The sequence below is a fragment of the Rousettus aegyptiacus genome, unplaced genomic scaffold, assembly GCF_014176215.1.
Source record: "Rousettus aegyptiacus isolate mRouAeg1 unplaced genomic scaffold, mRouAeg1.p scaffold_m13_p_9, whole genome shotgun sequence".
In the NCBI taxonomy this organism is placed as follows: Eukaryota; Metazoa; Chordata; class Mammalia; order Chiroptera; family Pteropodidae; genus Rousettus; species Rousettus aegyptiacus.
The window spans coordinates 7,796,817-7,810,951 of NW_023416312.1; the positions used below are offsets into that span (position 1 = coordinate 7,796,817).

The 14,135-nt window shown below is 37.8% G+C and overlaps 1 protein-coding gene across 4 annotated transcripts in view; it reads right to left on the reverse strand.

Moving 5' to 3' along the window:
• RPS6KA3 (ribosomal protein S6 kinase A3) overlaps positions 1–13,801 on the reverse strand; it is a 98,780-nt gene extending 84,979 nt beyond the window's left edge. Inside the window, exons 1-2 of one of the 4 annotated variants that reach the window (XM_016125093.2) lie at positions 13,685–13,801; positions 9,915–9,956 (exon numbers count right to left, since the gene is read on the reverse strand). In XM_016125093.2, coding sequence (XP_015980579.1) covers positions 9,915–9,956; positions 13,685–13,753 — 111 coding nt within the window. In that variant the 5' untranslated portion in view covers positions 13,754–13,801. The remainder of the gene's footprint in view (positions 1–9,914; positions 9,957–13,684) is intronic. The other 3 variants (XM_016125094.2, XM_016125098.2, XM_016125096.2) reach the window with 3 other exon arrangements.
• Between the last annotated feature and the right edge of the window lie 334 nt (positions 13,802–14,135).

A 14,135-nucleotide genomic window follows, 5' to 3' on the forward strand; every position in this document is an offset into this window, starting at 1 on the left:
GCATCTGTTAGATTGCTTGACTCCATTATTCCTGGATCTCTGTTCCATTCTCTCATATGGTTTCTGCTTCTTTATCTTCCCATTTTGGCTGTCTTTCTCTGTTTGTTACTATGTACTAAGCAAAGCTTCTAAGTTTCCTGATCTTATTAGCATGGCTTTGTGTAGTAGGTGTCCAGTGGCACAGTCCTGAGAGGGACTCGGCTGCAGGTCAAGTTTAACCCCAGCCCGTGCCCCTCTGGGGCCACCTGTTAAGATTCAGCCAGCATTCCACGAATGCTGTGCTTATAGTTGCCTCAAGAAACTACACCCGAAACCAAGGCCAGCTGCCACCAGTGTGAGTCGTGGTGCTGCTCAGCAAGGAGCACCTGACTCCCACAATCCATCTGGAATTCATTTTTGTATAAGGCATAAAGTTTAGGTTGAGATTCATTGTCTTACCTACGGATGTGTAATTGCTCCAAGCACTATTGTTAAATGGCTATCTTCCATTGAATTGCTCTTGCATCTTTGATAAAATCAGATGGCCATACTTACACGGGTCTATTTCTGGGTTCTCTATTCTGTTGCATTGATCTATGTGTTTATCCCTTCACCAACACCAGAGAATTTTGATTACTGAAGCTATAAAGTATGTCTTAAAATCGGGGGGAGTGATTCCTCCCACCTTATTTTTATCTTTAGATATTTTAGTTCTTTTACCTTTCCATATAACTTTTAAACTAAACTTGTGTTAAATCTATAAAAAAATTTGGGGAGAACTTTATTATGTTGAGTCTTCCAATCTATGAATACAGTACACCTCTCCATTTACGTAGGCTTTGATTTCTTTCATCAACATTTTTTAGTTGTTAGCATACCCATTCTATACGTTTGATCAGATTTATACCTTAATATTTTTTGAGCAAGTAACAAATGGTACTGTTTTTCATTTCAGTTTCCGCACATCCATTACTAGTATACAGAAATTCAATTTATTCTTATATGCTGATTTTGTATCTTACAACTTTGCTGAACTTACTTATTAGTTCAAGTTTTATGCAGATTCCTTGAGATTTTCATTGGAGACCGTCATGTCACTTGCAAACAGGAACAGTTTTCTCTCTCATCTGTATGTCTTCATTTCTCCTTCCTTCCTTCCTTCCTTCCTTCCTTCCTTCCTTCCTTCCTTCCTTCCTTCCTTCCTTCCTTTTTTTTTTTTTGCCCATTATGCTGGTAAGAACTTCCAGGACTATGATGAATAGCAGTGGTGAGAGAGGACATTCTTGCTTTGCTCCTGATACTAAGGAGAAAGCACTCTTTTACCATTACGTTATGATGTGATGGGGTTTTTGTAAATGTCCTTTACCAAGTTGAGAAAGTCTCCCTTTATTCTTAGGTTTCTGAGTTTTTATTATGAATGTTTAACTTAGTTTAATGCATTTTCAGCATTAATATATGACTTTTCTTCAACTTTTAATATGGTGGACTATACTGGGTAAGTTTTGAATTCTGACCCAGTCTTACATCCGTGGAATAAAACCCACTTGGTTATAGCTCTTTTATATGTTGCTGGATTTCTCTTAAAATTCTGTTGAGGATTCTTTGTCTATATTCTTGAAGTATACTTGGTCTGTAGTCTTCTTTTCTATACTGTCTTTAGAGTTTGAGATCAGGGTAATACTGGCTTCATAAAATGAGTTGTGAAGTCTTTCCTCTTCTATTTTCTGGAAGAGACTGTGTAGAATCCATGTTGTTATTCTCTCTTTATTTTTGATATTCCGGATCTTTCTTTTACCATTTCCTTTCTGCTTGAAGAACTATCTGTAGTCATTTCAGGGTCTGCTATAGACAAATTATTAGCTTTCCTTCATCTGAGACCGCTTTGACTGCACCTTCATTCCCAAAGGATATTTTCACGGGGTACTGAATTCTGGGTTGACAGTTCTTTCCTTTCGGCATTCGAAAAAGTGTGTCATTTCTTTTCTGGCTTACATGGTTTCTAATGTGGGATCTGCTGTCATTTGAATCATAGTTCCCCTATAGGTAATAGTTCGCTTCTCTCTAGCTGCTTTCAAGATTGTCATTACTTTTAGTTTGATTCAAAAATTATTTTATTTGTGGTAAAATACATGTAACATAAAATTTACCACCTTGACATTTTAATGTATAGTTCAATGTGTTAAGTATATTCACATTGTTGTGCAACCAATCTCCAGAACCTTTTCATCTTGCAAAACTGAAACTTTATACCTATTAAACAACTTCCCGTTTTCAAAGGTTTGATTTTGATGTGTCTGGGTATGAATTACTTTGGGTTTATCTTGTTTGGGGTTCAGTCAGCTTCTTGAACATTTAGGCTTGTGTCTTTTGCCAAATTGGGAACATTTCAGGCATTATTTGTTCAGGTCTGCATTTTTTCTCTGCTTTCCGAGACTCTGATGACATTAACTTTACATCTTTGCTAATGTCCCCAAGGCCACTGAGACTCATTTTTTTCAGCTTTATTTTTTTCTCTGTTGTTCAGAGTGGGTGATTTGTTGCTCTATCTTCATTTTTACTGATTTTTTCCTGTCATCTCCATTCTTCCATTGATCTCATGTAGTAAGTTTATTTCAGTTATTCTTCAGTTCTAAAATTTCAATTTTCTGTTTTATACCTTTTATTTCTTTTCTGAGACTAATACTTCATTTATTTCAAATGTGTTTGCAACTGCTCACTGAAGCATTTTTATGATAGCTGCTTTAGAATCCTTATCTGATAATTTCAACAGCTTAAGTATCTTGGTGTTGGTATCTATTGACCATTTTCTCATTCATGTTGTGATTCTCCTGGTTCTTCGTATAAGTTATCTTTAATTGTATAATGGATATCTGAGAAATTAAAATACTCTGGATCCTATTTAATCTTTTTTAGTAGGCTGTCCACCAGTTGAGTTATAGTGTGAAGGTAGATGAGTGTGTGTGTTCCGACATTATGGTCAAAAACGCACTATGGAAAGAAAACTGCTTATTATAGATCACAATTTTCTCCTAAAGATCAAATTATATTTGTTTATATCACTCCTAATCTAGTTGCTTCATGTTTTTTCAATTGTCAACGCCTCAGTACTTTTAGACTACCATATTCCACAGGAAACAATTCTATTTCATTATCACCTAATACATTATACACACTGAGAAGAGCCGGGGGGCGGGGAGGGAGATGACTTTAAAACTCATTAATAAGCTCTTCTTTTTAATAATCCAAGGCAAATCCAAGTTAAACTTGCCTGTGAGGTTTCTCTCAAGTAACCGCCCTTACTGCTATCAACAACCATTCTGATAGTTATTTTTCTTGAATTATAACAATAGCCAGCAAGAACTTGAAAAAGAGGTGGCAAATAGGGGTTTTGTGAATTTTTTGCTTCTCTAAATAAAACACCTATATATCTCATCTTATTTGAGATAAATTCTTGAAAAAAAATTCATGTATCTGTTGACATATTTAATTTCCGGTATTTTAGGTCTTTTATCTTGACTGATCTTCAGTTAATGCCTATAACCGAAAAAGGAACTATAAAATAGTGTAACAAGAGCGAGGAGACTGTAAGGAAAAATATAACTGCCTCAATCTTTGCTTTCTTTCTATAATTTTCTACAATTAACCTTTAAATGCCTGTTATGTTCCTTTAGGAACTTTGCTCTAGCTGGGAAAAGGGGTGGCCCCGGTGGCCCAGGTGATAAGGTATCCTAAGGTACTTCCATAGGACACAGGGCTTTATTAACCCAGTTAGAAAACCACTGTTCTGGGATAAGCCTTGTATTTATCACATCTAAAAATGAAGAAAATCTTTTAAAAGTACAAACTGAAACTAAGTTTTCTGAGAACTACGTACGTAGCATTAACACAGATGAGGATCTTCTTTATATCCGTATTAGAGCAAAACTCCATTTAGTCCCCAAATCAGTAACAAAATAAGCACAAGAATTAATTATGTACACAAGTAGACAATAAGAACATGCAAATATCATTAACATCCTTAGCCACTAGGGAAATGCAAATCAAAACCACAATGAGATAACACTTCACACACAGTATGCTATACTGAAAAAGAAAGTAACAAGTGTTGGTGAGGATGCAGAGAAATTGGAACCCTCATTCACTGCTGGTAGGAATGTAAAATGGTACAAGCAAGTTGGAAAACTATCTGGCAGTTCTTCGAAATGTTAAATATAAACTTACCAGATGACACTGCAATTCCACTCCTAGGTACATACCAACGAGAACTGAAAATGTATGTTCTCAAAAAAACTTGTATATGAATGTTCACAGTAGTATTACTCATAATAGCCAAAAAGTGGAAACAGTCCAAATGTCCATCAATTGATGAATGGATAAAGAAAATGTGATATATGCATACAATGGAATATTAGCCATAAAAAGGAATGAGGCACTAAAACATATAACATGGATGAACCTTGAAAACATTATGTTAAATTAATGTCATACACAAAAGACACACATTATGATTCCATTAATACGAAATGTCCAGAACAGGCGAATCTATAAAGACAGAAAGCAGATTATTGGTTGCCAGGGGCTCGGGGAAGGAGAGAATGAGGAGTTACTGCTAATGTGCATGGGATTTATTTCTGGGGTGAAAATATTCTGGAATAAGATAGTAGTGATGATTACACAACCTTGTGAATAAAACCCACTGATTTGTATGCTTTACAAGGATGAATTTTGTGTATGTAAATCACATCTCAATTTTAAAAAAGATTAATTAGGGCTATTTGTCCTAATAGTTTAAAAATCCAAGGGGGGGGGCGGAACCACCAATGATGGTGTAATTTCTCTTCAAATTTCCTTATATTGTAGCAAGATAATTGCCGACTTTTCCAAGCTGAGCCAGATCCTGTATTCTGGCACTCTGAGGGAGTGTCAAATAGATTTTTCTGAAAAGATGCAAATATAAAAAGGTAATGATTGATGAAGCTGCAATTAAAAGACAAAGCACAGTTATTTGGCAATACACCTAGGTGTTTCTGTATGAAGAGCTGTTAGGTAACACCTAGGCAGCCCCCTTTTCTAAATACTACAGTTTTTGTTTCAAATGTTCATTTGTAAGACAGCTGTTTATAAATCTCAAACCGTTTCTCATACAATATCAAAAATGGTGTTTCTCAGGTCAGCTCACAAAAGCCTATTTAACCCACACTGTATTTAGAGAGTAATATTATTTTTCTAATTCTACTTATATATTCCCATAAAACATCTACTCATACAAACCACCTGGAACCTTTCTCCTCATTGGAGATTTCATATATATTGAATCACTCACCTCAATTTAAGAAGGGCAGTGTAGTGGAAAGCCATGGAATTTATAATCTGTGAGACCTGGGTCTGAATGCCTGCCTCCTTTACTTACTAGCTGTGTAACCATGAGCAAGTTACTTAACCTCTTTAGTCTTCAGTTTCCTCATCTGTAAGTTGAGGATAATTATGTCTACCTCATTCAAACTGATATACAAAAGTGTCTAGGCAGAGGGGGCATTCAGTAAATGTTAGTTTCCAAGATGTATCAATTCTCTTTCCAGTGTAAACATAGCACAGTATAGTGACCAGTGCAACACCTTTTAATAGCTCAATTTCTCCAAATTTACAGAGAAATGTCACTGTAAAACCAGTAAAGTTGTACAAAGTGCAGAATGGTGATGTGAAGGGCATGAACCACCTAGAAGGGATTAATAAAATCTTCCGGGTAGGAGAGAGACAAAACGAAGCTGATTAAATATAATTTGAAAAAGTATGTTAAGTATATTTTTTATTGAGAAAAAGCTTTAGCCTCATTTCAATATACAAATAATAGAGGGTAGAACTGAAAAACACTGGTGTAGAAAAAAAGGTTCAAATTGTATTAATCCTGTAATCTAGAATTGCGCTGTTCGATGAGGTAGGCAACAGCCACAGGGGACTAAACTTAATTAAAATTAAATTTAAAATTCAGCTTTTTAGCCACACTAGCCACATTTCAAGCACTCGATAGCCACATATGGCTGGCTAATGGCTACTGAATGATGCCGATCTAGGTTTTTTTTTTTTTTTTAAAGCAAAACTTTCCTATTATTTTATATTGTTTTCAGGTAGACACCTCTGCTCCTAAATGTGAAGAGCTGAAAGAACATTCTGGTAACTAAGGTTTTGGTATAGGTTCTACAAGATTTCTGAAGTTTTCTTCCAAAACACTGCACTTGAGAAGTACTTCAATCTATTAAGGTCAAAATGATCTTTTGCTTCAGGCTATCATTTGACATCTGCTTCTAACACATATCAAATGACTGAACCAAGTTTCCTATAACAAGCTTTGTGGACCAAAGGATTAGGGGCCAAGCTCACAGAAATCTAGATGACCAGGTCGTATTTGAAGATGAGATCATAATCATATGTAGGATTGTAAAAATCAATTTACATGGTGGATAAAACATAATTAGTTTTTAAGGTATGTAAGAAACCACGGATATATTAGTTAAGATGAGGAAATCTGATTTAAGTCATGCAATTGCTGTAATTCTATTTATACTAACAGAGGTTAAGAATGAAAGGAAATATAAAAGCACTTTTAGATTTACACGTAAGTGTAGGATATCTAATATTCAGGAAACTAGCATTATTTCATGGGGGAAGAAAACCACACATACACACAAAAACAAACCTAAAAGACAATGTGGAAACCTGACTCCAGGTGGGGCAGTAGGCTAGCTTTTAATCTTGTAGCTGCTTGTTCTTTAAATTCATTCACTTTCTTTTCTAGCTGACACCTTCAGGAGAGGTAATGCCAGTACTGAACCATTTTGTTATGGTATGTTGAAACATAAAATCACTGTTTATTAGTAAGTAATATGCCCATTAAATACCCCTGACTCCAGAGGTATGTGTATATGATGGGCAGAGATAAGAAAAAGTGTGAGGACGCTATTTTACATTGTTTGGTAAGCTGTAAGTGTAAATTGTTTTAAAGATTAACTAACAACGTTCCAAAGTTAAAAATGGCTGCATCATAATATCATTATCCTTAGCTGTCTGTTTTCTAGTAACTGAAAATCAGATGCAATTAATTAAAAAAGGAGAAGGGAGAGAAGTAGACAGATTGACAACAGCATAAAGTAGCAACTGCTAAAAGAGACTCTTTAAAAACTATGAATATTAGCAGTTACAGAGCGAGTCATAGGGGCCATTTAGTAGGGACAATTAGCTTGATATTAAGGTAAAGTACGACCATTTTCAGAATACTGAATAAAGAGTTTAAATTTTTATTTAAGTTATATTTAAAATTTTAGTCCACTATTAAGATGGAAACTTGTACAACTTAATTTAAAAATATCTCAATTTAAAATGAAACAAAAACTCATGACAGTTAAAGAAAAAGCTTTGATATAGTCAATTAAACATAACAGCAATTTCCAGGCAATACTGATCATATTACTGTAGCTACCAGCTTTCCAAAACCGTGTCCTGCGAAACGTTTGTGTCGAGACTTCAATAGATGGTTCAGAAAAAAGGGGTTCTGACATCTAGTCTCAAATGTGGTGGGCTATATTCTTTTTGCAGATTTATCATGTGCAACATCTTCTTAAAAGTTCTGAGAAGTTATGCAGTAAAGATACTAGTCAAATCTTGTTCAACTCCATAATTCACCAATTTATTTGATCATGCCATGCTCTTTTGTTTTTTGGGGTTTTTTTTTTGGAGAGGAAAAATGGTTGTTGGAGCACAGATACACCTGTAACACGTCCAGAGACTTCTCAGTTAAAATACTGCATGTACTATTTAAAGTTCCTTAAGTATCAATGCCACATAATAGACCAAATCCAAAGGATTATATTTCTAGACAGGAAAACCCAGTTACTTAATGGCATATTCAAAAAACCAAAACAATGTGTTTAGAGTAATAGGGAGGGAGGTGTACCACATTACTTTGTCCCTATAAATGAAATTAACAGAACTAATTGATCCTAAAATATAAAAAGGCATACACATTGTTTTGATATGCTTTAGAAAGTTAAAACTCTACCCACTGACTCTATATGTTGACTTTACCCATTTCTTCAGGGACACACTTTCTTCAAGAAGTTGACATACAGAATACACCATATTCAATTGATTATATGGCAACCATCATGTATAAGATACACTATTTCTCTTATATATTACTCAGGGAAAATCCCACTGCTAATTAAACAAGGACATGCCATGGACTGGGGGATGCCTTCCAATTTGAGCAATGTTGAAATGTGAACGTACTTTCCTTTCTTCCTTCTTCCACACATATTCTTCAAAATGTTCTTTATCTGTTTTCCCCCTTCAAAGAAAATAACGAAGAGGGGAATAATACAAAAAAAGGACAAGATTGAAGAGATTTCTGTTCACCTTACCCTTGTAATTATATTCAGATATTATAGCTCTTTTTAAACAGATCAATCAAACGAATCGTTTTTAATTGTTCTGCTTGATTCTGAAAAAAATACCCCAGAGGAAAAACAAAGAACTTCCTCCGAGAGTTCTGTTAGAGAGATGATTCAGTATAACTATTATTTATTAAACACTTAAACCATGTACTGAATCAAGTGCTTTACATATATTATTTCATTTAATTCTCATCACATTACCATGAAGTATATATTATTTCCATCCCTATTTTACAGATTAGGATGTTGCAACATAGAGACATTAAATCACTTGTATAAGGTTACAAAGTTATTAAGTGGCAGAGCCAGGACTCAAACCCAGGTCTTGAGGGCTTCAAAGCTCATGTTCTTTAACACTTTGCCATACATCCAAATTATCCCACAAAGTGCCTTCCAAATTTTAAGGAGATAAATAAATTGAAATATTTAATTGCTATTAACTAATGTATTTCCTTAAAATAAGCCAAATGTATTACATAGTTATGTTCTATATGGATATATTTTACCCTGAATCTGGTATATTTGTTTTGTTAACTCAATACACTTTACTTAACGGTTAAGATTTACAGGTGTTTTATCTTTGCTTTTATGTTATTTGGTATTAAATTGATAAAGCGGAATATCTGAGATCTGATAATGTTCCAGATTACTGACACAGGAAACTATCAACTCCAATGGGGGGACATCTAATGCCAAGTATTAAAATGTAGCTGTTTTTTTTTTCTATTATGTGAATTGGGAAATGAGATGTGTAATATATATATTTGCACAATTGCATTCCAATGCTTTAAAACTTGTTATCCACCCAAACACATACACAACTGTGCACCATCACACTCATGCATTACCAAGAAGAGACCACCAAGATGTCACTGTCGTACACTGTAATCTGAACTACTGGGTCTAAAGCATCCAGTCTGCACTAGAGAACTGGGCCACTTTAATCACCCATCATTCACAGTATGGCAGATCACATGTCCCTGAGCATAGAACTCTAGAACAAATCTTGTCAATGATAATACAGAATAAATTTTTTCGTGGATGATAAATTTTTTAAAAAATCTTTAGGACAATTCTTTTGCAATTTGGACTTCCGAAAAATGATCTGCTATATTTTTGATCATTCTATAATTTACTGAATATCATATCCTTGGTCAAGAGTGCACATTTCAATTATGCCATTCTTCTTATATAAAAACAGGATATACTCATTGTGATTTTCAGAAACGTACAAAAGAAAAGGCAAAGTGTGCCTATACTTCTTTCTTTAATTAGATAAGTTTACCTCTTTATCTTAAAATTTAAATGTACCAAAGAAGTTTCTCATTTTGGATCAACTCCATTAGTACAGGATCAAGCTACAAAAATAAAGAAAACGTTCCTAAATTTTAGTTTAACAAAGACTGACATCCTACATTATAATCACTGAAAACAATGAAGTGTTCAGTAATGTGTCACAGTTACTTGACAGTTGACATGTAACAATACCTGTCCTCTCCTCAGATCTTCACTTGGGGGAAAGAAAAAAACCTGAAAGGTGGTAAAAATGAAACAGGAAAAGGAAAAGAAACTTAATAAAACATTTTTTTGCAAAATCAATGATCAGACTTTTAATATTTTCCCCTAATATTCATACAGTAGAAATACTACAGAATCCGATATAATCTTTGAGGTTAAAAATGGCTGCACATTCAATGAAAATGGTTTCCAACACTAGGGTCTCATTTTTTATAAAATATTTATGTAGTTACTATTCTTCCCTGCATTATGGGTACCTGTTATTTAAAGGAATTCAAGGTGGCTATTTTTATACAACACATTTCTATAAAGCAAAAATAACCACCTTAATTTTATTTTTGAAAACTGTTCATACTTAGCCTGACTATCATTTATTCTTACTCTACTGAAACTGAGAAAAAAAGTGTCACTTCAGGGAATGCTTATGATCCAGTAAATGTTGTCCCTGACAGCGGTGGCAAGGAATTTGTAGAACAGAGTAGCCACAATTCTTTGAAATCCACCTCCTAAACAATCAAATATTCAAAAACATGCTAGCATCTTTAAATAACTCATTAAAGAGTTTTGAATTCACCTGAACAATTTAGGAAGCTATTTTGTTTTTAATCTTGTACCAATCTTGACTTTGCTTACACAGTACTTCCTTTATTATCCTAAATTTGCTTCTTTAAACATTCGACCTTGTTCTAACCTATTATGTTCTGACCCATGTTTGAGTTCAACCACAAGGTTTTTTTGTTGTTTTGTTTTGAGCACCATGAGACCCATGTGAGATCTTAAGGAAGGCCATGTAAAAAAATGAAGAAACTGCCTGTACTTTTAGTGAGGTACTTAGGTCTTATTTCAATGTAAGATCAAAATGATATGAACCAAGATAAGATTAATAATCACTCTATTCTTGACCTTTGTAATTCATTCAGGGGACATCTACTGGGTCCATAATCTGTTTGTGCCAGGCACTGTGTTAAGTGCCGAGGGTATAGGAAAAAAAACCAAGTTTCTGCTTTCAAGAGTTCCACTTGGGATGAGACCATAACTGTAAATCCCTACAGAGAATAGCCCTGAAATCTTTTAGCCTGGAGAGAAAAATTTTGATGTATTTATGCAAGTAAATGACTTTTTTAAAAATGATTTTACTCTGTTAAAATATAATTATTCTCTTCTAATAATTTACTGGGGAGGAGATGGTATAATAGTAGATATAATATTAGGTCCAATATTAGACTTCTGAATGAAAATTCTCAGCCTTTTTCTTACTGGCTTCAATATTTTAGAACTTGTATCAGAGTAATTTATTTGAAACAGCTGAACAACCAAAGGCAAAAAAAATATCTAAAGGCAATTTGTTAAAATATACTTTTAACAAATCTAGGCAACACTGACTCTGTTTGATATACCTCATGTTAGAATATCAAGAAAATTCTTCCAAAATGGTAAATTGTGTAATACTAACTGCCAGGTTCTGGAAACCAAGACAGTAACTCAAATAACTAGGATTTAATAAATGAGACCTCTTATAATACCATAATTGTTTCTGAAAAATACATGACCTCTAACTACTGGCTTATTTATTTATACCCTGAATTTTTCCACAAAGGATTTGAAGCAGCTATCCTAATATAAAGCAAAGCACATGACTTATATCCACCTGGCTTTGAATTACGGCTCTGCCATTTACTATTTATAATCTTTGTGCCCTTAACTTCTGAGATTCAGTTTCTTAATCTGTAATAATGGGGACCATAATCCTACTCTGTTGGGTTATAGGGAGGATAAAATGAAACAGTATGTAGCATAGTATCTGGCATATAGTAAGTGCTAAATAAATATCAGTTTTGTGGCTTCTTTATCCAAATACATGCTATACAAGAAAAGGATAAGGTGGAATTTCAAGTGATTTTTTTTACACATTGATACGTGCCAAGCAGAAATGTGAACTGATTATGAGTTGCAAATGTTAATGTTTGCATCTAAAAATCAGCTGCAAAGCAAATTCAATTTCTTTCCACAGGTCAGCACTTTGGGAATATATTTTATTAATCTTTTAACTATATGATTTAACACGAAAAAATTCTGAAGGAAAAAAATGAAAAGAGCCCCCTGGACTATTCTTCACACTATCCATTCAAAGGATGATTAAACACTCTAAATATGATTTTCTTATAAAAGTATAGTATTAGTCTGGCTAACATAATTTTAAATGGAATTCTCGTAATTCTGCCCATCTTAAAAACAAATTTCTTCTAAAAAAAATAGGTAACACATATCAATGTTTTTTTTTTTTTTCTAATGAAGAGCAGCGTTTAGTTTAGGGTTTAAAAATACGATCCAAGTCGCAAAATACTAAGCATCAATCGTAAGCAGTATTACAACTCTGCTTGCGTTAAGCAGCGCAAGTAAACAGTTTATACAGCAGAGGAGGTGACTAGGAAAAAATTGAAAAGCGATTTGAATTGGTCCCCCTCCCCCCTCCGTTACACCCGAGAATGCAAGTGTCCCGCATCTCAGATCAAACTGAGCCTCCGTCTTACTGACGTAACCAGTAACCCTATCCACCTCTCACACTGCGGAGGCCGGCAGGGCAGCGGCTGCCGCCAAGTACACCACTCATCAGAGCCTGCCCCATTCCACCCCCGCGTTTCAGTCATGCTTTCCAGAAATGGGGTCACTCACTCAGTAACTATTACACACACGCAGCCTATCATCCTGTAATCCCCCAAAGTCCGCTGCGGGGATAGAAGACAGCAAAAAGTCAAGAAGGAAGAATCACAGACGCGCCACCATCAGGAATTGATTTTCCACTCGGAGAATGGGTCTTGTCTGGGTTATTTTCGCAGACCCCGAGTTGGTTCTGGGACTGGGGCGGCTGAGTAAAGCTCGGTGCTCTGGTGTGTCCGGGGGAATCTGTTTTGCCCTGTTTGGGTATATCTGGTTTTTTGGCACTCGGGTGGGTGTCTCAGGGACGGTCGCCAGATCTCGGGTAAAGAAAACCCGAAAGCTATTTTACGGCGGCCGCTGATCTCCTCGAATATCATCCTCTCACCTCCAGGGACAGGAAACTCAAGTTAAACTCGCAGGGACCGGGTCCTCGAGCTCAGCGATCTCAGAATCGGGGCGGGGGGGGGGGCGGGGATGGAGGACCTCCATCTCCACTTTCTCCTTTGCAACGGCAGAAACCGCTGCGGAAGATGGGAGGCAAAAACCCTTGCTGTCCTGCACCCCTAACCCGACCCCAGGGGTCGCCACCCCTGCCCTGGGCCGTTCCTATCCCCGCGCGTCCGTCTCTCCGAAGCAAGCTGGTCCCCGGGCCGGATTCGAGAGTCCCGGCTCCCTAGTGAACCCAATCCATATCCCTCGCTCATCCCTCAAAGCCACCGGGGTCCACAGAACCCCCAACCAGGCAGGGCCAAACTTCCCAACTCTTCGCCGGCCCCCACTCCGCCTCCCGCTTCCCCCACGCAAAGTTGATTAAAATCGGCTTCTTGCAAAGCCCCAGCGCCCACTCCAAACCCCACGCGCCACCACACCACAGCCCCCCGAGCGAGGGAGGGGAAGTGGGGGTGCGGGAGGGAGGAGCAGAAGGGCAAACAGACCAACCCCAACGACCCGAACAGGAATCCTGGAGCGAGGGGAGACGCGAGCGGCAGAGAAAGGGGCCAAGTGGCCAGCTCCGGGGAGGGGAGCCAGCCCGCGGGGGCGAGGGGAGGGCGCGCCGGCCCTGGCCGCCGGGCTGCACTCACCTCCGCACTGTCGGATGGGCTCTCCACAGCCATCTTCTGCCACGGGTCCGCCAGCTGCGCCAGCGGCATCTTCCCCCCCCGGCCCGCCGCCTTCACCGCCTCCTCCCTCCCCACCCGCCCCGCGGCCGTCCCCACTCAGTCGCCGCCCGAGCCCCACGGCAGCGGCGGCGGCAGCAGCAGCAGCAGCAGCAGCGGCAGCAGCAGCAGCGGCGGCGGCAGCAGCAGTAGAAACAGCGGCAGCGGCTGCCCGGGGGAGGGCTCGGCGTCCGACACCGACCCTCGAACACCGCGCGCCCGCTGGAGACGCCCGCGCGCCAAGCGAGAGCCTCGCGCCGCTGCCCGGCACCGGGTCTCGCCCCTTTCTTCCTCTCCTCCTTCCGCCGCGGAGACTACAACTCCGCCCCCCGCCGCGGGTTCCCGCGCCCGCTCCCAGTAGAACAGCGGCCGCCGC